This window comes from Cetorhinus maximus, chromosome 5 (assembly GCF_964194155.1).
Source record: "Cetorhinus maximus chromosome 5, sCetMax3.hap1.1, whole genome shotgun sequence".
Lineage (NCBI taxonomy): Eukaryota > Metazoa > Chordata > Chondrichthyes > Lamniformes > Cetorhinidae > Cetorhinus > Cetorhinus maximus.
This window is the reverse complement of record NC_135883.1, coordinates 123,406,752-123,431,255: the sequence shown is the minus strand read 5'-3', so window position 1 is coordinate 123,431,255 and position 24,504 is coordinate 123,406,752. Positions and strand designations below refer to the sequence as shown.

Below are 24,504 nucleotides of genomic sequence, written 5' to 3'. Positions count from 1 at the left end.
GGTGAGGAGGAGGAGCAGGTGGGGGTGAGGAGGAGGAGGAGGTGGTGGTGAGGAGGAGGAGTTGGTGGGGGTGAGGAGGTGGAGGTGGTGGGGTGAGGAGGTGGAGGAGGTAGGGGTGAGGAGGAGGAGGAGGTAGGGGTGAGGAGGAGGTGGGGGTGAGGAGGAGGAGGAGGTGGGGGTGAGGAGGAGGTAGGGGTGGGGGTGAGGAGGAGGTGGGGGTGAGGAGGAGGTGGGGGTGAGGAGGAGGATGAGGTGGGGGTGAGGAGGAGGAGGAGGTAGGGGTGAGGAATTGTTTAAATTGGTCCAAATGAAAGTTTGGACAAAACTGTTTTTTTTGATGTTGAAGGATGAAGGTGGAGGTCCCTCTGCAGTTAAGGACCAGGCAGACTTGATGGAGGGAGATCAACTCCAGTCCACAGGGAACATAATGAATTGTTCCCTTTGCAAACAGAGTAGTTGTCACTTGTTTGATGCGTGTTTGCATTACTGAGTCTACCTGACGTGGCAGATGTTCTCTGGAGTGAATTGGAACACTTCAATTCTTTGGAAACTTTGTGTTATTTTAAGCTTTATTTCAACTGCAGTGGCTGGCCCTGTTCTGGATGAATGCCAGTCATCCTGCAGCAGATGGCACAACTCTTGTCAGCTTGCACATGGTGAAGACTGGTCTGCTCTCAGAGAGGGTTCTATTAACCCATGCCTCACACACACCAGAGGTTTGCAGCATTGCTTCAGCTCCCTTCGTAGTTACATTTATAGGTGCTTTATTTTCTCCCCTTTCTCATCGAAATCATGCAGCATGTTTAAAACCCTCAAAGCAATCATGCTAAACACTCTGCATGGAGTGATTTTTAAATGACAGCAGCAATCAAGAGTAATGAAGGAAATTGGTGACAGGAAAGGAAGCAAATATGCCTAACTGGCAAATCATAGGGTAAAACTACTAATGCATGGTACAAAATTCAACAAAGTATCATTAAAAACGCAAAATAAATCAAAGATTTTACCCAAAGCTCAAGCTCAGCCTGCTGTTCTTTAAAAACTAATATACAGGAAAACCTTGTATGATGTAAATAAGATGCAGAATGGAAAAGCAGCAAGTGCGAGAGGAGGGCCCTGGGACAGGCAGTCAGCAGTGCGTAGAGGAGGGTGCGAGAGGAGGACCCCGAGCCAGGCAGTCAGCACCTAACATCGCATAAGAAACATAAGTTCATTGGTTGGTGAGGAAACTGCTGTTAGGGAGTGTCATCAAGTAGCTGAGAATTAGAAAAACACATTATTTTCAAAAGATGGGGCTATTTACATTTAAGTAAGAAACACAAGCAATAGGGAAATAAAGTTATGTCGAGGCCAGGTAAAATAAAGTTGCAAAAGTAAACCAAAGTAAAATAAAGTTAACACAAGGGAATTCATTTGAAGCCATTGTAGGACAGCTCAGTAGTATGGAATGCGTGTCTTGTAATATGTGGGAAGTTTGGGCACTACCAGTGTCTTAGATGACTACATGTGCAGTAAGTGTCACCAGCTGCAGAACCTTGAGCTTCAGGTTTCAGAGCTCAAGCGGCGGCTGGAGTCAGTGTGGCGCATCCGCGAGGCTCAGAGTTACATGGACAGCACGTTTAGAGAGGTGGTCACACCGCAGCTTAGGAGCCTCAAGGCAGAAAGGAAATGGGTGACCGCCAGGCAGTCCAAGAAAATTAGGCAGGTGGTGCAGGAGTCCCCTGGGGTCCAGCTCACCAATCGGTTTTTCGTTTTGGATAACGGTGAGGGCATTGGCTCGTCGAAGGAGTGCAGTCAGAGCCAAGTTTGTGGCACCACAGACAGCTCTGCTGTACAGGAGGGGAGAAAGAGGAGGGAAAGAGCAGTAGTAATAGGGGGACAGACAGGCATTTCTGTGGCCAAAGACATGATTCCAGGATAATATGCTGCCTCCCTGGTGCCAGGGTCAAGGATGTTATGGAGCGACTGCAGGACATTCTTCGGGGGGAGGGTGATCAGCCAGAGTTCATGGTCCATGTTGGTACCAATTACTTAGGTAGGAAAGGGGATGAGGTCCTGAAAGCAGACTTTAGGGAGCTAGGAAGGAGATTGAAAAGCAGGACCACTAAAGCATTAATCTCAGGATTATTCCCAGTCCCACGTGCAAGTGAGTACAGAACTAGGAGAATTGAGTGAATAAACACGTGGCTGGAAAGCTAGTGTAGGAGGGAGGGCATCAGATTTCTTAGGCATTGGGACTGGTTGGGGGGAAGGTGGGACCTGTAGAAGCCTGACGGGCTACCCCTGAACAGGACTGGGATGAATATCCTCACAGGGAGATTTACTAGCATTGTTGGGGAGGGTTTAACTAGATTGGTAGGGGGATGGGAACCTGAGGGTAAATTCAGAGCAGGGAACGGGAGATGGAGAATTAGTGAGTGACTCTGAAAGACAGAAGCAGCACAGGTTAAAATGTGTACAGCACAGGAATTTGGCAGTGTTAAAAGGTATATATGTAAATGCAAGGAGCATAGTAAATAAAGCTGATGAGCTGAGGGCACAAATAGATACCTGACAGCATGATATCATCACTATAATAGAAACTTGGCTTAAGGAGAGGCAAAAATGGCAGCTCAACATCCCTGGATATGAGTTTTTAGGCAGGATAGAGAGGGGGATATTAAAGGTGGGGGTGTAGCATTATTGGTTAATGAATCAATTACAGCTGTGAGGAGGGATGATTTTTTTTCTTTCATGGGATGTGGGTGTCACTGGCAAGGCCAACATTTGTTACCCATCCCTAATTGCCCTTGAACTGACCTGGCTAGGTCATTTCAGAGGGCAATTAAAAGTCAACTACATTGCTGTGGGTCTAGAGTCACAGTTAGGCCAGACCAGAACATTAGTGAGCCAGATGGGTTTGTGACAATCGATGATAGTTTCACAGTCACTATCACTGAGGCTAACTTTATATTCCAGATTTATTAACTGAATTTAAATTCCACCCGCTGCCGTGGGGGGATTGAAACCCATGTTCCCAGAGCATTATCCTGGCTGTCTGGATTACTAGTCCGGTGGCATTACTACTAACCACCTTATACTAAATGAAGCATCAAATGACGCCATGTGGGTTGAGCTTAGAAATAAAAAAAGGGGCAGCCATACTGCTAGGTGTGCACTATAGTGGAAGGGAGTTAGAAGAGCAAATATGTAGACAGATTTCTGAGTGCAAAAACAATAGGGCAGTAATCGTTGGGGACTTCAACTACCCTAATGTCAATTGGGATACAAACAGTGTGAAGGGCACAGAGGGCGCAAAATTATTGAACTCTTGAACAAGAGAACTTTTATAGCCAACAACAAGCCCAATGAGGGGGGAAGCAATTCTAGATTTAGTCTTAGAAGATGAAGCTGGGCAACTGGATGAATAGCAGTGGGGGACAATTTTGGAGATAGTGACCATAATATAGTTACATTTAGTATCATTATGGAAAAGGACAAAGATAGCACAGGAGTAAAAGTTCTAAATTGGGGAAAGACAAATTTTACAAAGTTAAGAGGTGAGCTGGCGAGAGTGGACTGGATACTGCTATTAGAAGGAAAAACTGTCAAATCAGTGGGAAGTATTCAAAGGTGAGGTTCTACGGGCACAGTGTAGACATGTCCCCATGAAGTAAAAGGGTGGTACTGCCACATCTAGGCCTCCTGGTTATCCAGAAACATACAGGCCAAGATAAAGCAGAAAAAGAAAGCTTATGACAGTCACAAAAGATTTAATACTGTAGAAAGCCTAGAGGAGTATAGAAAGTACAGGGGTGAAGTAAAAATGGAAATTAGGAAAGCAAAGAGAGGATACAAAAAATATTGGTAGGTAAAATCAAAGAAAATCCTAAGATGCTTTACCAGCACTTCAAGAGCAAGAGAATAACGAAGGAAAAGATAGGGCCAATCTCATTGAAACCTATAAAATTCTGACAGGGATGGACAGACTGGATGCAGGGATAATGTTTCCTCTGGCTGGAGGGTCTAGAACAAGGGGTCACAGTCTCAGGATATGGGGTAGACCATTTAGGACTGAGCTGAGGAGAAATTTCTTCACTCAGAGGGTGGTGAACCTATGTAATTCTCTACTACAGAGGGCTGTGGAGGCCAAGTCACTGAATATATGGATCAGTGGCAGGTGGTGAGGGAACCAACAAAAGGGAAAAACATACTTGACCTCATCCTCACCAACCTGCCTGCCGCAGATACATCTGTCCATGACAGTATCGGTAGGAGTGACCAAAGCACAGTCATTGTGGAGACAAAGTCCTGCCTTCACATTGACGATACCCCCTATCATGTTGTGTGTCACTACCACCATGCTAAATGGGATAGATTTCGAACAGGTCTAGCAACTCAAGACTGGGTATCCATGAGGCGCTGTGGGCCAGCAGCAGCAGAATTGCACTCGAACACAATCTGTAACCTCATGGCCCGGCATATCCCCCATTCTACCATTACCATCAAGCCAGGGGATCAACCCTGGTTCAATGAAGAGTGCAGGAGGGCATGCCAGGAGCAGCACCAGGCATACCTAAAAATGAGGTGTCAACCTGGTGAAGCTACAACACAGGACTACTTGCGTGCCAAACAACATAAGCAGCAAGTGATAGACAGAGCTAAGCGATCCCACAACCAACGGATCAGATCTAAGCTCTGCAGTTCTGCCACATTCAGTCGTGAATGGTGGTGGACAATTAAACAACTCACTGGAGGAGGTGGCTCCACAAATATCCTCATCCTCAGTGATGCAGGAGCCCAGCACAGCACAGCAAAAGATCAGGCTGAAGCATTCGCAACAATCAAAGTGGATGTTCCATCTCGGCCTTCTCCGAAGGTCCCCAGCATCATAGCCAATTCAGCCAATTCTATTCAGTCCACGTGATATCAAGAAACAGTTGAAGGCACTGGATACTGAAGGCAAAGGCTCTGGACCCTGACAACATTCCGGCAATAGTACTGAAGACTTGTGCTCCAGAACTTGCCGTGCCCCTAGCCAAGCTGTTCCAGTACAGCTACAACACTGACATCTACCCGGCTATGTGGAAAATTGCCCAGGTATGTCCTGTGCATAGAAAGCAGGACAAATCCAACCCAGCCAATTACCACCCCATCAGTCTACTCTCGATCATCAGTAAAGTAATGGAAGGGGTCATCAACAGTGCTATCAAGCGGCACTTGCTTAGCAATAACCTGCTCACTGATGCCCAGTTTGGGTTCTGTCAGGGCTACTCAGCTCCTGACCTCATCACAGCCTTGGTTCAAACATGGACAAAAGAGCTGAACTCCTGAGGTGAGAGTGACTGCCCTTGACATCAAGGCAGCATTTGATGAGTGTGGCATCAAGGAGCCCTAGCAAAACTGGAGTCAATGGGAATCGGGGGAAAACTCTCCGCTGGTTGGAGTCATACCTAGCACAAAGGAAGATGGTTGTGGTTGTTGGAGGCCAGTCATCTCAGGTCCAGGACATTACTGCAGGAGTTCCTCAGGGCAGCGCCCTAGGCCCAACCATCTTCAGTTGCTTCATCAATGACCTTCCTTCCATCATAAGGTCAGAAGTGGGGATGTTCGCTGATGATTGCACAATGTTCAGCACCATTCACAACTCCTCAGATACTAAAACAGTCCATGTCCAAATGCAGCAAGACTTGGACAATATCCAGGCTTGGGCTGACAAGTAGCAAGTAACATTCGTGCTACACAAGTGTCAGGCAATGACCATCTCCAACAAGAGAGAATCCAACCATCGCCCCTTGATGTTCAATGGCATTACCATCACTGAATCCCCCACTATCAATATCCTGGGGGTTACCATTGACCAGAAACTGAACTGGACTAGCCATATAAATACTGTGGCTACAAGAGCAGGTCAGAGCTAGGAATCCTGTGACGAATAACTCGCCTCCTGACTCCCAAAGCCTGTCCACCATCTACAAGGCACAAGTCCGGAGTGTGATGGAATACTCCCCACTTGCCTGATGAGTGCAGCTCCTACAACACTGAAGAAGCTGGATACCATCCAGGACAAAGCAGGTTGCTTGATTGGCACCACATCCACAAACATTCACTCCCTCCACCACTGACGCACAGTAGCAGCAGTGTGTACCATCTACAAAATCCACTACAGTAATTCACCAAGGCTCCTTAGACAGCACCTTCCAAACCCATGACCACCACCACCTAAAATGACAAGGGCAGCAGATAGATGAGAACACCACCACCTGGAAGTTCCCCTCCAAGTCACTCACCATCCTGACTTGGAAATATATCGCCGTTCCTTCACTGTCGCTGGGTCAAAATGCTGGAATTCCCTTCCTAACAGCACAGTGGGTGTACCTACACCACATGGACTGCAACGGTTCAAGAAGGCAGCTCACCACCACCTTCTCAAGGGCAATTAGGGATGGGCAATAAATGCTGGCCCAGCCAGCGAAGCCTACATCCTGTGAATGAATTTTTAAAAATTTAAGAAAAAAATTGATAGATTTCTGGACTCTAAAGACGTCAAGGAGCATGGGGAGAGCGCAGGGGTACAGCATTGAGATAGAAGATCGGCCGTGATCATATTGAACGGCAGAGCAGGCTCGAAATGCCGAATGACCTTCTCCGGCTCCTATTTTCTCTGTTTCTATGTTTCTAATCAGAGATGTACATGGTATCTTGTGGATTGATGCAGACGATGTGGGCAGGGTTCTTTGTCTCTGTCTTCACTGAGGAGAGGGATGATGCAGACATTCTAGTTAAAGAGGAGGATTGTGAAATATTAAATACAATAAGCATAGTGAGAAAGGATGTACTGGAGGGACTGGCATCCTTGAATGTGGATAAATCACCAGGGCCAGATGGATTGTATCCCAGGCTATTGAAGGAAGCCAGGGAGGAAATAGCAGATGCTCTGTGGATCATTTTCCAATCCTCACTAGATACAGGCAAGGTCCCAGAGAATTGGAGGTCTGCAATATTGTGCCATTATTTAAAAAAGGGTGCGAGAGATAGGCCAGAAAATTATAGGCCAGTCAGTCTGACTTCGGTTGTAGGCAATTTATTGGAAACAATTCTGAGATAGGATAAACTGTCACTTAGAAAGGCACGGATTGATCAGGGATAGTCAGCATGGTTTTGTTAGGGGAAGATCATGTCTTACTAACTTAATAGAATTTTTTGAGGAAGTAACAAGGAGGATTGATGAGGGTAGTGCAGTGGATGTTGTCTACATGGACTTCAGTAAGGCATTTGACAAGGTCCCACACGGCAGACTGGTCAGGAAAGTGAGATCTCATGGGATACAGGGGAAGGAGGCAGGTTGGATCCAAAATTGGCTCAGTGACAGGAAACAAAGGGTAATGGTCGATAGATATTTTTGTGAATGGAAAACGGTTTCCAGTGGTGTTCCACAGGCCTCAGTGTTGGGGCCCTTGCTGTGTGTTGTATATATTAATGATTTAGACTTAAATGTGGGAGGCATGATTTGGAAATTTGCAGATGACCCAAAAATTGTCCATGTAGTTGATAGTGAAGGGGATAGTTGTCCACTCCAGAATGATGTCAATGGTTTGATTGAGTAGGCAGAGAAGTGGCAAATGGAATTCAATCTGGAAAAGTGTGAGGTAATGCATTTGGGGAGGGCAAACAAAGCAAGGGAATACTCAATAAACAGGAAGTTATTGAAGGGGTTGAGGAAGTGAGAGACCTTGGAGTGCATGTCCACGGGGTCTTGAAGGTGGCAGGGCAGGTGGACAAGGTGGTCAAGAAAGCATATAGAGTGCTTTCCTTTATTGGGCGAGGTCTTGACTACAAAAGCAGGGATGGAATGATGGAACTGTATAAAATGCTGGTTAGGCCACAGCTGGAAGTTTTTGTACAGTTCTGGTCACCACATTACAGGAAGGACATAATTGCTGTGGAGAGAGTACAGAGGAGATTTACAAGAATATTGCCAGGGCTTGAAAATTGCAGCTATGAAGAAAGATTGAAAGGCTGGGATTGTTTTCCTTAGAACAGAAGAGGCTAAGGGGTGGCCTACTGAGGGATACAAAATTATGAGGGGCCTAGATAGGGTAGACAGAAAAGACTTATTTCCCCTAGCTGAGGGGTCAATTACCAAGGAGCATAGATTTAAGGTGAGTGGTAGAAGGATTAGAGGGGACATGAGGAAAAACCTTTTCACCCAGAGGGTGGTGGGCGTCTGGAATTCACTGACTAAGTTGGTGGTTGAGGCTGAAACATTCAACTCATTTAAAAGGTACCTGGATCTGCATGTGAAGTGCTGTAACCTGCAAGGCTATGGACCAGGAGCTGGAAAGTGGAATTGAAATGAGCGGCTAGTTCCTTTTCTCTCTTTTTGGCCAGCGAAGACACAGTGGGCTGAATGGTCTCTTTCTGCACCGTAAATTTTCTATGGTTCTACCTTAAAGTTATACGATGTTTTTTTTTCAAACAGGTTAAAGCTGTTGTTCTGGATCCAAGATATGAATTCAATGTGGACAGAACCCTCACAAAGACTGATGTTCGCAAGCTCATCACGGTAACTATTGACATTTGCTAATGTTGCTTCTCTGAAGACAAAACAGGGATCACTACTTCAGTTTTCTTCCTTTTCTTGTCCTCCCACACAAGGTGGTAACTTGTGCTGTATTACATTCCCACCTCCTTCATACATCAGTCAAGTGATCATTTTGCATGTGAGCTTAAGCAGTGACCGCAGGTAATCTATTCAACCTAAGGAGATATTGCAGCTGATCCCAAATATGTGCTTTCCCATTATTGACATGCGTTCCAGATCCAGCAGAGTCACTAGATAGTCACAATAACTGAGACTATAGTAAGGCCAATTTTAGCATCTCAACCATTGCCTTTATTGAGTTCAACTAACTGAACGCATACTTGGAATTGAACTGGCCTGGTGTATACACCGTGATTACACCTACCAAGCCAGTGGGAGAGTTGAAAATATTTTAAACACATGAATCTTTAAATAGGTGGGATTGTGTTTGAGAAATGTAATTGCTGCAACCTTTTTTAGAAATTGTGAAAAATATAAAGGAGTCCCATGAAGTCCAAGTTAATTAAGACACCAGGGGTCATAAATGCACAAGTGCCACGCCATGTATAGGTCTTTGGAAGGTGACACCCCTTGCACTGTCTGACCTCTCGGATAATTTTAACTTAACCTATCAGGCAGGTCAACTGCAATGAAGTCAATGAAAGTAAAATCTGGCAGGGTATAATGCAGGTTAGGTTATAATTATCCGTCTAGTTTTTATGTTTCAGCTGTTTAAACTGCCTGTTTCTGCAGACTGCTCTCTGATTGTCTGTTTAGACCAATGAAAAAGACAGCATTTTTGAACCAGTCAGGAAGCAGCCTTTTCTAATCCTCCAGATCCATACGACCCTCCTAAATCTCCTCTTGCAGACAGAGTACGAGAGGTGAGAAATTCAGATTATGAGGATGACACCTGATTACAGTATGTCATTGAGCAGCCCAGTGCGGGTGTGATTACAAGTATATCCATCACTTAGCTGCATTATATGGAAGGATTAATTTAGGAATACCATTGAAGGAATATTCAGAGTTGTTCGTACACAGTGTTCCCTGCTGTGCAATGGGTATTCATGGTAAACATTGAAAATAACTAAGTCACCTGATTACAGTATGTCGTTGAGCAGCCCAGTGCGGGTGTGATTACAAGTATATCCATCACTTAGCTGCATTATACGGAAGGATTAATTTAAGGATGCCATTGAAGGAATATTCAGAGTTGTTCGTACATAGTGTTCCCTGCTTTGCAATGGGTATTCATGGTAAACATTGAAAATAACTAAGTCATTGTGAGTTGATAGGTCAAGTTTCATAGTTTCATAAAGTTTAGGTTAGCTGTGGAAAAAGACAAGGAGCAATCTAGCGTAAAAATAATGACTTGGAGGAGGGTGAATTTCAGTGGGCTCAGAGTGGATCTGGCCCAGGTAAATTGTACTCCAAGATTGTCAGGCAAAACTGTAATGAACAATGGGTTGCATTTAAAGAGGAGGTGGTTCGGGTACAAAGTGCATTCCCATGAGAGGGAAAGGTAGGGCAACGAAAGCCAGATAACAAAAAAGGAGAGAAAACTGATGCAGAAAAAAGTTGTTTATGACAGATATCAAGTTGATAATACAAGTGGGAACAAGGCTGAATATAGAAATTACAAATGGCAAGTTAAAAAGAATTGAGGGGCAAAGAGAGAGAATGACAAGAGACTCATAGCCAACATAACAGGAAACCCAAAAGTCTTATATAGGCATCTAAATGGTAAAAGGCAGTAAGAGGAGGTCTGTGCCCATTAGGGACAAAAAGGGGATCTATGCATGGAGACAGTCATGGCTAAGGTACTTCATGAGTACTTTGCATCTGTCTTTACCAAGGAAGAAGATGCTGTCAAACTCAGAGTGAAAGAGGAGGTAGTTGATATACTGGATGTGCTAAAAAAAAATGATTAAAGAGGTGATATTAGAAAGGTTGGCTGTGCTTAAAGCTGATAAAGCGCCAGAACTGGATGGGATGGATTTGAGGATACCAAGGGAAGTAAGGGTGGAAATTGTGGAGGTAATGGCCATAATCTTCCAATCCTCTTCTGATACAGGGTGGTCCCAGAGGACTGGAGAATAGCAAATGTGGCAGATGAAATTTAGTGCAGAGAACTGTGAATTGATTCATTTTGGAAGGAACAACAAAAAGAGGCAATATAAAATAAAGTATACATGTCTAAAAGGAATGCTGAAAGAAATGAAGCCTGGGGGTGTATGCGCATAAATCATTGAACTTGGTAGGGCAAGTTGAGCAAGTGGTTAAGAAGGCATATGGGATCCTGGGCTTTATAAATTGAAGCTTAGAGTACAAAACAAGGAAGTTATGGTGAATCTTTATAAAACACTGGTTTGGCTACAGCTGGGGTAATTTGTTCAATTCTGGGTACTGGACTTTAGGAAGGATATGAAGGCATTGGAGAAGGTGCAGAAAACATTTACAGGAATGGTTCCAGTGATGAGGGGCTTTGGTTACATAGATGGATTGGAGAAGAGAAGGTTGAGAGGAAATTCGATTGAGATGTTCAAAATTTGAGGGCTACAGGCAGAATAGAGAGAGAGAAACTGTTCCCATTGGTGGAAGAGTCGAGAAGCAGAGGACATCGATTTAAGGTGATTGGAAAAAGAACCGTTAATAACATGACGAAAAACGTTCCATGCAGTGTGTGGTTAGGATCTGGAATGCACTGCCTGGGAGCATGGTGGAGGCAGATTCAATCGTAGCTTTTAAAAGGGAATTGGATAATTATCTGAAGGGAAAAAAAACACAGGTGGGTGGGATTAGCTGAGTTGCTCTTTCAGAGAGCCAGCATAGACACGATGGGCCAAATGACCTTCCTCTGCCCTGTAACCATTCTTTGATTCTAACTATACCACTGAATTAATATAAGGTAATTATTGGCCATTTTACCTGGGCTGCTCTGGTGATCGCTAAACCTTTTCTAGTGTTGCTGCCCAATCTGCTGAATAGTACCCATTGCATTCACTTTCAGGGCAACCTCTTTGCTTTCACCTTTGGGATTCAGCAGCAATCAGTCCTGAAAAGTCCCCTTCCCCTTCCTGGTGCTCTACTTCCATGATATTTCTATTAGCTGACCAGAGGAGTGGGTCACGCTATAGTGAACAGAGGTACGACCAGACATTGGATGGGTTGGTGGAGTGGGCGGTAAAGTGGCAGATGGATTTTAACATAGAGAAGTGTGAGGTCATACATTTAGGGAGGTCAAACAGTTACAGGGATTATAAAATAAATGGGAATATACTAAGAGGGGTAGATGAAGTGAGAGATCTTGGCGTACAAGTACACAGGTCCCTGAAGGCAGCAGTTCAAGTAGACAAGGTTTCAAAGAAGGCATATGGAATGCTCTCCTTCATTGGCAGAGGTATAGAATATAAAAGTAAGGATATAATGTTGGAATTGTATAAAACACTGATGAGGCCACAACTGGAGTATTGTGTGCAGTTCTGGTCACCACATTACAGGAAGGACAAAATAGCTCTGGAGAGAGTGCAGAGGAGGTTTACAAGAATGTTCCCAGGGTTAGAAAAGTGTAGCTACGAGGAGAGATTGGATAGGTTGGGGTTATTTTCCTTAGAACTAAGAAGGCTGAGAGGTGACTTGATTGAGGTATACAAAATTTATGAGGGGATTAGATAGAGTGGACAGGATAAAATTGTTTCCCTTGGTGGAGAATTCTAGAACCAGGGGACATAGATTCAAGATAAGTGGCAGAAGGTGTGGGGGGGACATGAGGAAGAACTTTTTTATGCAGAGGGTAGTGGGTGTCTGGAATTCGTTGCCCAAATTGGTGGTAGAGGCAGAATCTCTAAACTCCTTTAAAAAGTACCTGGACCTGCACCTAGAGTGCTGTAAGCTGCAGGGCTATGGGCCAGGTGCAGGAAGGTGGGATTAGAAAGGGCACCTAGGTGTCCTCAGGCTGACATGGACAAGATGGGCTGAATGACCTCCTTCTGTGCTGTAACTTTTCTATGGTTTTCTATTACCAGATTAGCTTCTTTCTCCTGGCAGTAGAATGATAAAACTAAACTGTGTCCTTCAATTGCTGTAAGCTATTGAGTTTTCCACATAGGTTCCCACCTTATGCAGGAAGCTCACTATAATTAAGCAGAAGGTGGAATTTACAGTCTCCCTCTCTGGTGGGTTTCAAGGTGGTTGGGGCAGGTGGTCTGCACACTGTCTACCCACCTGCCCCAACCTCTCTCCTATTTTATGGAGGGGGGGGTGGAGGCTTTTGGAGGCCCACCCACACTTGGGCCTATTAAAGCTGTTAAGTGACCAATTAATGGCCACTTAAGTGGCTCCGGAGAGCTGGTGTGGAGCAAGGGGGCAGAGCTCCTTTTGGGGGTCCCCTGTGCCCACCCCCACCCCCACCCCCAAAGCCCCTACTCTTTTACCCTCCCACCCCCCCCACCCGGGGCCTCTCAAACCAGCCCTCTTACCCCTCCTCGCTGGGGCCTGCTGGCCTCCATTATCTCCTCTTCTTTGGGGACTGCCTGTAGTCCCAGCAGTGGCCACCGCTCTAACCTGGCGCTGCTGGGACTACCGAGCTACTGGCAAATCGATTGGTCGGCAGCTCTCTTAAGGTGAAACTTCCTCCCCGGCTGGGGACAGAAATCGTGCCTGAGCCAATTAACAATCTACTGAGCGTTAATTGGCTGCAGGGTAGCCGATGTTAGCGAAGATATGTTGCCCATCAACTCTTAGGGTAAACCCCACCATCCGAAAAACCCTTCCCATACTCGAAATTCAGATAGAGTCAGCACACCAGAGCTTGATCAAACTTAATCACTCCTGTCAAGTGTCTTATGACTTTTAACTATGTTAAAGGTGCTATAAAAATGCAACTTTTTGTTGCCACTATGGTGGTTCTGCTATTTAAGAAAGGTTGTAGAGATAAGCCAGGGAACTACAGGCCAGTGAGTCTCACGTCAGTGGTATGGAAACTATCGGAGAAAATTCTGAAGGAGAGAATCTATCTCCACTTGGAGAGACAAGGTTTGATCAGGGATAGTCAGCATGGCTTTGTCAGAGGGAGGTCATACCTAACAAATTTGATTAAATTTTTTGAGGAGGTGACCAGGTGTGTAGATGAGGGTAGTGCAGTTGATGTAGTTTATATGGATTTCAGCAAAGCCTTTGACAAGGTCCCACATGGGAGACTTATAAAGAAGGCAAATGCACATGGGATACAGGGTAATTTGATAAGGTGGATTCAAAATTGGCTTAGTTGTGGGAGACAGAGGGTGATGACAGGAGCATGCTTTAGTGACTGGAAGCCAATGTCAAGTGATGTACCACAGGGACCTGTGCTGGGTCCCCTATTATTCATCATTTATATAAACGACATAGATGACTATGTGGGGGGAGGATTAGTAAGTTTGCGGATGACACAAAGATTGGCCGGGTGGTTAACAGTGAGGTTGAGTGTCTTGGGCAACAGGAAGATATAGATGGGTTGGTCAAATGGGCAGATAAGTGGCAGATGGAATTTAACCTGAAAAGTGTGAGGTGATACACTTTGGAAGGAGTAATTTGACAAAGAAGTATTCAATGAATGGCATGACACTAGGAAGTTCTGAGGAACAAAGGGACCTTGTCGTGTGTGTCCATAGATCTCTGAAGGCAGAGGGGCACGTTAGTGGGGTGGTGAAAAAGGCATATGGGACACTTGCCTTTATCAATCGAGGCATAGATTACAAAAGTAGGGAGATCACGTTGGAGTTGTATGAAACCTTGGTGAGGCCACAGCTGGAGTACTGTGTGCAGTTCTGGTTGCCACATTATAGGAAGGATGTGATTGCACTGGAGGGGGTGCAGAGGAGATTCAGCAGGATGTTGCCTGGGATGAAACATTTAAGTTATGAAGAGAGGTTGGATAGACTTGGGTTGTTTTCGTTAGAGCAGAGAAGACTGAGGGGCGACCTGATCGAGGTGTACAAGATTATGAGGGGCATGGACAGGGTGGATGGGGAACAGCTGTTTCCCTTAGTTGAAGGGTCAGTCATGAGGGGAAATAAGTTCAAGGTGAGGAGGTGGACGTTTAGGGGGGGTGTGAGGAAAAACTATTTTACTCAGAGGGTGGTGACAGCCTGGAATGCGCTGCCTGGGAGGGTGGTGGAGGTGGGCTGCCTCACCCATATAAAAAGTACCTGGATGAGCACTTGGCACGTCATAACTTTCAAGGCTATGGGCCAAGTGCTGGTAAATGGGATTAGGTAGGTAGGTCAGGTGTTTCTCACGTATCGACGCAGACTCGATGGGCCGAAGGGCCTCTTCTGCACCGTGTGATTCTGTGATTCTGATTCTGTGAAAATGCAACTTTTTGTTTTTGGCATGCACATAGAATCATGATAGCGTAGAAAGTTGCCATTCGGCCCATCAAGATCATTACCTAATCAGCAAATCTGAACTCACAAGCCTATATATGTTAGCTGATCAAGAAATGCTCAGTTTCTGTCATATTGGGAGGAATAAGTGTAACTAACTTTGAGTTCAAAGGGTCAATTTTCCACTGCATGTTCCTGGCATCATGTTCACATGGAGCAACAAAAAGTTAGAAGTGCAGTTGTGATTTTCTAACCCAAATCAATATTTCAGTATCATTTTTATTGCAGTTCTTTTTTTAACAAGACCACCACCATTTATTTTCTAGACTTGTGTGGACAGATTGCTTGAACCACAACGACCGTCTCTTGACACAATCAAGATGCAAGTTTACTTTGACATGAATTACACAAGTCGAGGTCAGTTTCCATAATTACCTTTCTCAGGTAATCTGTATTACATTGTTAGGATCGATGGGTATCAACAAGCATAGGGACCATTTTCTCTTGGACTGCAGTGCTTTTTTTCTATATGTCGGTGTGCTTGGGTTCTCTCATCTGTAATGAGTGTACATGCTGACCTGCCCACATCACTTGTTTTTAAAAATGACGCAGGAGTGATCTGAAAAAATTAAAATTACACTAAATTTTTCTGTGTCGGCAGAACATAAGTATAAAGTCTGAGTATTGCGCTGTATTCCATTGGTAAATTGAACTCTCCGTTAACTGGCATTTTTGATTAACCGGCACTACCCATTCCGTGTGCATGTTGGATAACAAAGATATTACTGTGAACAATAAAAGGGTGTAGAAGGAGGAGTGGGTCTGATTAGGGACCAAAAAGGCAATTTGAACATGGAGGCAGGGGGAATTGTTGAGGTATTAAATGAATACTTTTCTTCCTTGGTAAAGGCAGATGCAGTTGCTATCCAGGCCCTGGTGTGGGAGGAGGTAATTAATACGCTAGAAGGATTTAAAATTGATAAGAAAGGAGATATTGGATAGGCTGTCTATGCTTAAAATTGATAAGGTATTAGTACTGGATGAGATGTGTCCAAGGATATTGAGGGAAGTGAGAGTGGAAATTGAGGAGGCACTGGCCATAATTTTCCTTAGACTCAGGGGTTTGCGCCAGAGAACTGGAGAACTGCAAATGTTAAACCCTTGTTTAGAAAAAGGTGTAAAGATAAGCCAGCAATTACAGGCCAGTCAGTTTAACTTCAGTAGTAGGAAAACCTCAAGAAACAATAATTCAGGACAAAATTAATGGTCACATGGACAAATGCAGGTCAATTAAGGAAAACCAGCATGGATTTGTTAAGGGAAAATCATACTTAACTAACTTGCTGGAGATTTTTTTATAGAGTTAACTGAGAGGTTTGATGAGGGCAGTGCTGTTGATGTGTGTACTGGACTTCCAAAAAGCATTTGATACTGTGCCGCACAACAGACTTGTGAGCAAAGTTATAGCTCATGGAATAAAAGGGACAGTAGCAACATGGATACAAAATTGGCTGAGTGACAGGAAGCAGAGTGTAGTCATTGATGGATGTTTTTCGGGCTGGAAGAAGGTTTGTAGTGGAGTTCCCCTAGGGTCAGTATTGAAATCCTCACTCTTCCTGATATATATTAATGACCTATACCCTGATGTACAGGGCACAATTTGAAAATTTGCAGTTAATACAAAACGTTGAAGCAATGTGAACTGTGAGGAGGATAGTATAGAACTTCAAAAGGATATAGACAGTTGGTGGATTGGGTGGACAGGTGGCAGATGAAGTTCAATGTGGTGAAATGTGAAGTGATTCATTTTGGTAGGAAGAACATGGAGAGACAATATAAAATAACTGGTACAATATTAAAGGGGGTGCAGGAGCATAGACACCTAGGTGTCTATGTGTATAAGTCTGAAGGTGACAAGGTAGGTTGAGAGAGTGGTTAATAAAACATACAGTTTCCTAGGCTTTATAAATAGGAGCATGGAGTACAGGAGCAAGGAGGTTATGTTGAATTGTATAAGGCACTAGTTCAGCCTCAGCTAGAGTATTACAACCAGTTGTGGGTGCCGCACTTTAAGAAAGATGTGAAGGCATTAGAGAAAGTGCAGAAAAGGTTAATGAGAATGCCCCCAGGGATGAGGAACTTCAGTTTTGCAGATAGATTGGTGAAGTTGGGACTGTTTCCGTTTGTTGTGGTCACTTTGACAAACGGACCACAGGAGTCTCAGGTACAGGTCACGATCGTTTATTCGAGCAATTGCAAGGAGAGAACTATCCCAATGCAGCTTGAGATAGCACTCTGCTAAATTACAAGTGTTCAACATATTTATACATTATTGGTCACGTACAAGAACAGTTTCCAGATTCCGATCTCATCAACATATAGGTTTACATTAAACAGACATCTCTGGTAACAGGTACATGCAGGTATGTCCCTATTTTCACCCAGGCAGAGACCTTCCCTCCTACCTAAACTAGGACAATCTGTTCTTTCCCTAGCGGCTGTAAACAGGCTCAATCTTAGTTGTTTTTTACAACCTAAGTCTCCAGTCTGACTCCCAGGGCCTCGCTGGCGATTGCAAACCCTGAGGGTGTACAAAGTTCAAGAGTGTATAAAGTTCATCTGGTGCTTTTTCACTGTCTATGTACTTGCAGGCATTGGCTGCTCGGAGATTCCAACAGTATCATTCCCTTACAATAAATTCTTACTGTACCCCTTTATTCCCCCCTAACACCTTAAAGAAGAGATGGCTGAGAGGAGGTTTGATAGAGGTATTCAAAGTCATGAGGAGTCTGGACAGCGTAGATAGAGAAAAACTGTTCCCACTCATGAAAGGATTGAGAATGAGAGGGCACAGATTTAAAGTAATTGGCAAAAAAAGCAAAAGCGACATGAGGAAAAACTTTCACTGAGAGTGGTTAAGGTCTGGAATGTACTGCCTGAGTGTGTGGTGGAGGCAGGTTCAATCGAGGCATTCAAAAGGGAATAGTTATCTGAAAAGGAAGAATGTGCAAGGTTAAGGGAAGAAGGTGGGAAAATGGCACCAGGCGATTTGCTCATTCGCAGAGCTGGTGCAGACACAATGGGCAAATGGCTTCCTACTGCACCGTACCATTCTGTGATTCTGGTTGAATGGAAGGTGGGGACAAGGGTAACCCTGTCATGGTTCTGGGCGGGGGGAAAAGGGGAGACCAGAAATGTGGAAAGTAGAATGGACACAGTCGAGGGCCCTGTCTGCCACGATGGAGGGAAAGCCTCAGTTGAGGGCCCTGTCTGCCACGATAGAGGGAAAGCCTCAGTTGAGGGCAAAAAACAGCTTAAGTTGTCATGATCAGTCAAGCGTTTTGGGTTAATGACTGCACTTTCTCCTTACATTAATTAATGGAATTGGGAAAAATTATAAAATAAAATTGCAAATCTCATTGTATGTGTAATTTCTATGTTTTATGGAATTATGAATTAACACTGAGCTGGTTCCATTACCTCACTATACAGCGGAATTTCTCACTGAACATCGCTGTGTCTTGGAATCTAGGTTGGCCCCTGCATGCAGAGAAATCACAGATAGCCGTGCGAGGACACGAGATGAATTGGAATGTCTTTACCGTAAAATCGTCAGCTACATGCTGCTCCACTCAGGCCTTGGATCCCCCACTGAAATAAGTATAGTGAGGGAGGCAACTGGTAGGTGGTATGGTTTCTCTTCACACTTTAGCGTGTAACATCCAAATTAAAAGTTTATACTCCAATAACCCCTTAATGTAATAAAATATACCTAAAGCATTCCATAGAAGTGAAAACCAACGCTGAACCACGTGTTGAGAGAAGTGACTGGAAGCACGATCAAAGTAGTACATTTTGAAGAAATGAGAAAATTAGCCAGGCAGAAAGGTTTAGGGAGAGCATTGCAAAGTCTGGATCAAGACTGTTAAATAAATGCAGAGGACGGAAGGGTAGAAGGGAAGCCATGGTCAAAAGAATGGATTCTGTGCACTGATGTAGAGGGCTGGAGGAGGTTGCAGCGGGAGGGGGAAGATGAGGCCTTTGCAAAACTTTAGATGAAGCTAAGGATTTGATATTGATGCACTGAGGGATGGGGTGCCAATGGATGCAGATGATAAAATGATCATACTTAGTGTGGGATAGGGAGAACTTTAAATTGATTATTCATACATTTGTGAAATTTGGCTGAATGATGAGGAAGATATTGGAGTACTCAAACCTGGAGGCGATGAAACAACAGTGGAGGGATTTCAGCATCGGTGTGGGTGAATTGGGGTTTGGGATCATTCAACATTGGATGTGAGCAACTTTACATAGGTAGGACCCTGTGATCCTGGAGATGGCTGAGATTAGCTTTGAAGGTTCAATGAAGAGTGCAGGAGGGCATGCCAGGAGCAGCATGAGGCATACCTAAAAATGAGGTGTCAACTTGGCAAAGCTACAACACAGGTATACTTGCATGCCGAATAGCATAAGCAGCAAGTGATAGACAAAGCTAAGTGATCCCACAACCAACAGATCAGATCTAAGCTCTGCAGTCCTGCCACACCCAGTCGTGAATGGTGGTGGACAATTAAACAACTCACTGGAGTGAAAGGTTCCACAAATATCCCCATCCTCAGTGATGGGGGAGCCCAGCACATCAGTGCAAAAGATAAGGCTGAAGCATTTGCTACAATTTTCAGCCAGAAGTGCCGAGTGGATGATCCATCTTGGCCTCCTCCGGAGGTCCCCAGCATCACAGGTGCCAGCCTTCAACCAATTTAATTCACTCCACGGCTGAAACGGCTGAAGGCACTGGACAGTGAAAAGGCTATGGGCCCTGACAATATTCCAGCAATAGTACTGAAAACTTGTGCTCCAGAACTTGCCACACCTCTAGCCGAGCTGTTCTGGTATGGCTACAACACTGGCATCTTCCCAGCTATGTGGAAAATTGCTTAGGTATGCCCTGCACACAAAAAGCAGGACAAATCCAACCTGGCCAATTACCACCCCATCAGTCTACTCTCGATCATCAGTAAAGTAATGGAAGGAGTCATCAACAGTGCTATCAAGCGGTACTTGCTTAGCAATAACCTGCTCACTGACACCCAATTTGGGTTCCGCCTAAGGGAGGCAGTGGCATAGTGGTATTGTCACTGGACTAGAATTCCAGAGACCAAGGGTAATGCTCTGAGGACCCGAGTCCAAATCCCACCATGGCTAGGAATCCTGCGACGAGTAACTCAACTCCTGAATGAGTGCAGCTCCCACAACACTCAAGAAGCTTGACACTGTCCAGGACAAAGCAGCCCACTTGATTGGCACCACATCCACCTACATTCACACCCTCCACCACTGACACACAGTAGCAGCAGTGTGTACCATCTACAAGATGCACTGCAGGAATTCACCAAGGATCCTTCGACAGCACCTTCCAGACCCACAACCACTACCATCTAGATGGACAAGGGCAGCAGATAGCTGGGAGCACCACCACTTGGAGGTTCTCCTGACCGTCTAAACCATCCTGACTTGGAAATATATTGCCATTCCTTCACTGTCGCTGGGTCAAAATCCTGGAACTCCCTTCCTAACAGCAATGTGGGTGTACCTACACCACATGGACTGCAGCGGTTCAAGGAGGCAGCTCATGGCCATCTTCTCAAGGGCAACTAGGGATGGGAAACAAATGCTGGCCCAGCCAGTGAAGCCCACATCCCGTCAATGAATAATAAAAGAAAAAAGCTCAACTCGGGGCCATATAGGACACTAAGATTGTGCACTGCTAGGTTCAGCCCAAGCAAACAACTAAAGATCGGGATGAGCTAAAATGTGGAGACTTTGGTAGGAGCTGAACAGAATGTCTTGATCCTGACTCTAAATTGGAGCAAGTTCTTGCTTATTCATGACTTGATGCCAGTTCGCATGTCCAATGGCTTGTCCTCCGTGCTGATCTTAAAGTCAAGTGGGGGGTTGGAAAAATAAAGCTGGATATCTCAACACATGCGAAGTTTGACCCCATGCCTATGGACAATGTGATCAAGAGGCAACATGTAGATAAGAAAAAGAATCCCAAGAATGGAACCTTAGGGTGTACACAGGGTCACCATGTGCAAGCAGGAGGGATCACCATTAACCCAGATATGCTGACTACACTGAGGCAGGGAGGAGTGAAGTTAAATGAGGGCAGTGTCCCAAAACTGATCCACAGATTGAAAAACGACAAAGTAGTAAATCTATTCTGTGATCCCAACTTTGGGTTCGAATGTTGTTTGTAAGGATGTGCTAATATTTCTTCAGGGCTTATTTTCCATATAAGATTGGTTACTAAAATTTGTTCTTTACGTTCTATTAATTTTTTTAAAAATGTTTTAGTGTCTGTATGAATGTAAAATTGTAGAGCTCCGCCTGGCCATCAAATTGACCTGTGCTATGAATATAATGTAATTAATCACGTGGTTAGCAGGGACAGATGAATTTGGGTACTTTCTATCTTCAACTGTAAGTTGAATGAGCTTAATTTAAAAGCTACAAATGTAAATGTAAATAAGTCAAAGTAATTTTGAGACATCTAACTGATATTTCAATTCAGTTGAAATGCTGAGCTGCTGGAGAAGTCTGGGACTCGACTCACAAACAAGTCAAATCAGACATTTATGAAGCCTACTCAATTCCAAACTTTTCTTAACTACAATTCCCTGAACAGGAAGTCTTGTGGCCCAGTGGTAGTGTCCCTGTCTCTGTGCCAGAAGGTCTGGGTTCAAATCCCACTCTAGGACTTGATTGACAAGGAAGGTGAGTTCATTCCTGGCACATTGATGGAAAAATAACAGAACCCACTGTCACTATTCATAGTTCCAGACTAATCTAGAGTAAACAGTAGAATAAAGGTTTTTTTTTTCACTATTTGTATGTGGGTCTGGAGTCACATGTAGGCCAGACCAGGTGAGGACACACCAGGTGAGATGACAATAGCAGATTTCCTTCCTTCCCTAAAGGACATTAGTGAATCAGATGGGTTTTTACAACATTCGACAATGGTTGCATGGTCATCATTAGACAATAACTGGCCACCTAAGGGCATCAATTGGAGAAAAAGGCAGGCATGCTGCCCTAGGCCTCACCACCCCACCCCCTCATTAAATTGTGAACAGGTCAGGGGCAGACAGGTGGACCACAGGAAGGCAAACCAGGGAATTTCACGGGCCTGCCCCCACCTGTAAACCCACCAGCAGGTAGCTGTAAAATTCTGCCCCTGCTGTATGTAGCCATTGTGTAATGATGGTCCACGAAATGGACTATTACTGGGCATTGTTCTTCCAGAGTTATCAAAATAGAATTTTTCAATAATTGACTGTATATTATATCTGGACTATATAATTATAAAATCTTCGCTTTGCCTGAGAAAAAAATTCCGCTGTGAAATTATAAATATTTAAATTTATGAGATTGCAGATTACCTGGGAAGAGGTACTGCTTATTTGCAAGATATCACATATACATTTTTAACTACGACATGGTGCATCTTCCTTTTGCCTTTCCCTGTTTGTTCTCTTTCCTTTAGCTGCTCTGCAAAGCATCTTTCCACAGTCAGAACTGGGTACCTTTCTTGCCCTCACGAAAAAGGACAAGGAACGACAGTTGAATGAATTAAGCATGATTGTCACTGGCATTCGACTATTCAACAAGAACTGTAAGAAGGGTGGTGAGGGCGTGGATGACTGTAAGTATTGCAGAAAAGATTTCAAAACACCTTGCGCGCCTTATTTAGGTTTCTACATTCAACTTAAGTGAAAAAAATCCTTTAAATTACACATTTTGAATATTAATGGATAAAAGCTTCATACAATTTCTGTGTGAAATTCATTTGTGTGTTACTGTAACTTAGCACAAAGGAAGATGGCTGCAGATATTGCAGGCCAATTATCTTAATCCCAGGACACCACTGCAGGAGTTACTCAGGATAGTGTCCTAGGCCCAACAATCTTCAGCTGCTTCATCATGACCTTCCCTCCATCATAAGGTCAGAAGTGGGGATGATCGCTGATGTTTACACAGTGTTCAACACCATTCGCAACTCTTCAAATACTAACAGTTGCTTGGTAGTACAGAACTTAACGTTGCTAAAAAGCTTTTTGTCTTGAACTCATCAGGACAAACGAAAGAAAACCAAATTTCAACTGATCACAACAATTTATACAAGAGAAAAGGGTGCTGCTTGGTCTGGGAGCTTGGGGAGCCTATTTTTCCCCATTTGCTTTCCCCATGCCAATGCCTCAGTCAATCAGAGTTGACCTGCCAACCAATCAGTGCCCTTTTCTCTTGTAGTATAAATTGTTGTGACCATTCAAAAATTGGCATTCTTGCATTTGTCCTGATGAGTCCAAGATGAAAATCTTCGGCAACATGTCTCTTTTTTCAGCAATATTCAGAAACTGCAACTGTCTGTGTCCATATGCAGCGAGACTTGACAATAATCAGGCTTGGGCTGATAATTGGCAAATAACATTCGCGCCACACAAGTGCCAGGCAATAACCATCTCCAACAAGACAGAATCAAGCCACCTCCCCTTGACATTTTTTTGGCATTATCATCACTGAATCATCCACCATCAACATCCTGGGGTGATTTGCCATTGACCAGAAACTGAACTGGACCGGTCACATAAATACTGTGGCTACAAGAGTGGGTCAGATCCTGGGAATCTTGCGGCAAGTAACTCATCTCCTGACTCCCCAAAGCCTGTCCACCATCTTACAAGGCACAAGTCAGACATGCTGGGCTCCCCCATCATTGAGGATGGGATGTTTGTGGAGCCTCCTCCTCCAGTTAGTTGTTTAATTGTCCAGCGCCACTCACGACTGGATGTGGCCAGACTGAAGAGCTTTGATCTAACCTGTTGGTTGCTGACAAGTGCAATGGTTCAACGTGTTGAGTGGCAAGTCTTGAAGACTGTTGCATTTGTTTTAACTTCATCCTTGTTTATTTTGGATAGCCTGCAACTTACTTCCAAGTGGTTAATGTATTTTAAACGTTTCCTACGGTTATCTGACATTGCTTCTATGTAATTGGAATATATTTGCAAACACAGTGCCTGCCATTCTAAATGAAGCTGTGCCAGCAACCAAACAAAATGTTGAGTCCGAGCTACAAGCCACTCAGCAGCTAATCTACCACTACACAGCTATTATTGAGAGGTTGGAGAAAAGTCAGGAATGCTATGAGGAAGATGGGTTGCATGATAAACTGAAGGAAGCTTTATACAATGTGAGGCAGCATGAGGTCTTCCTACGCATTATTGTGGTAGGAACATATCTTTAGTATTATTATACATTATTGTAATTGAAGAAATATACTTTCTTTTCTCAGTTTTAAATGAAAAGCAGGACAAAGTTTTTTTTTTTCTCTCTCTCTCTCTCCCTTTCTTTGTCTTTCTCTCTGTCTCCCTTTCTTTGCTGTGTCTTTTGGAAAAACTCCTGGGCTGGAAATTCTAGTCTGAGCCACAGCCTGGTAGTCTGTTATCTGCCTGCTGTTCCACCCCATTTCTTGGTTGCCATTTAACAGTGGGAATGGAGAGGACAATTTCT

At 44.2% G+C, this 24,504-nt stretch overlaps 1 protein-coding gene across 1 annotated transcript in view; it reads left to right on the top strand.

The window, feature by feature from the left end:
• The window catches only part of cfap206 (cilia and flagella associated protein 206), a 48,983-nt gene that overhangs the window by 7,591 nt on the left and 16,888 nt on the right, over positions 1-24,504 (top strand). Inside the window, exons 3-7 of the mRNA XM_078541331.1 lie at positions 8,462-8,545; positions 15,258-15,348; positions 18,424-18,612; positions 22,481-22,639; positions 24,009-24,220. Coding sequence (XP_078397457.1) covers positions 8,462-8,545; positions 15,258-15,348; positions 18,424-18,612; positions 22,481-22,639; positions 24,009-24,220 — 735 coding nt within the window. The remainder of the gene's footprint in view (positions 1-8,461; positions 8,546-15,257; positions 15,349-18,423; positions 18,613-22,480; positions 22,640-24,008; positions 24,221-24,504) is intronic.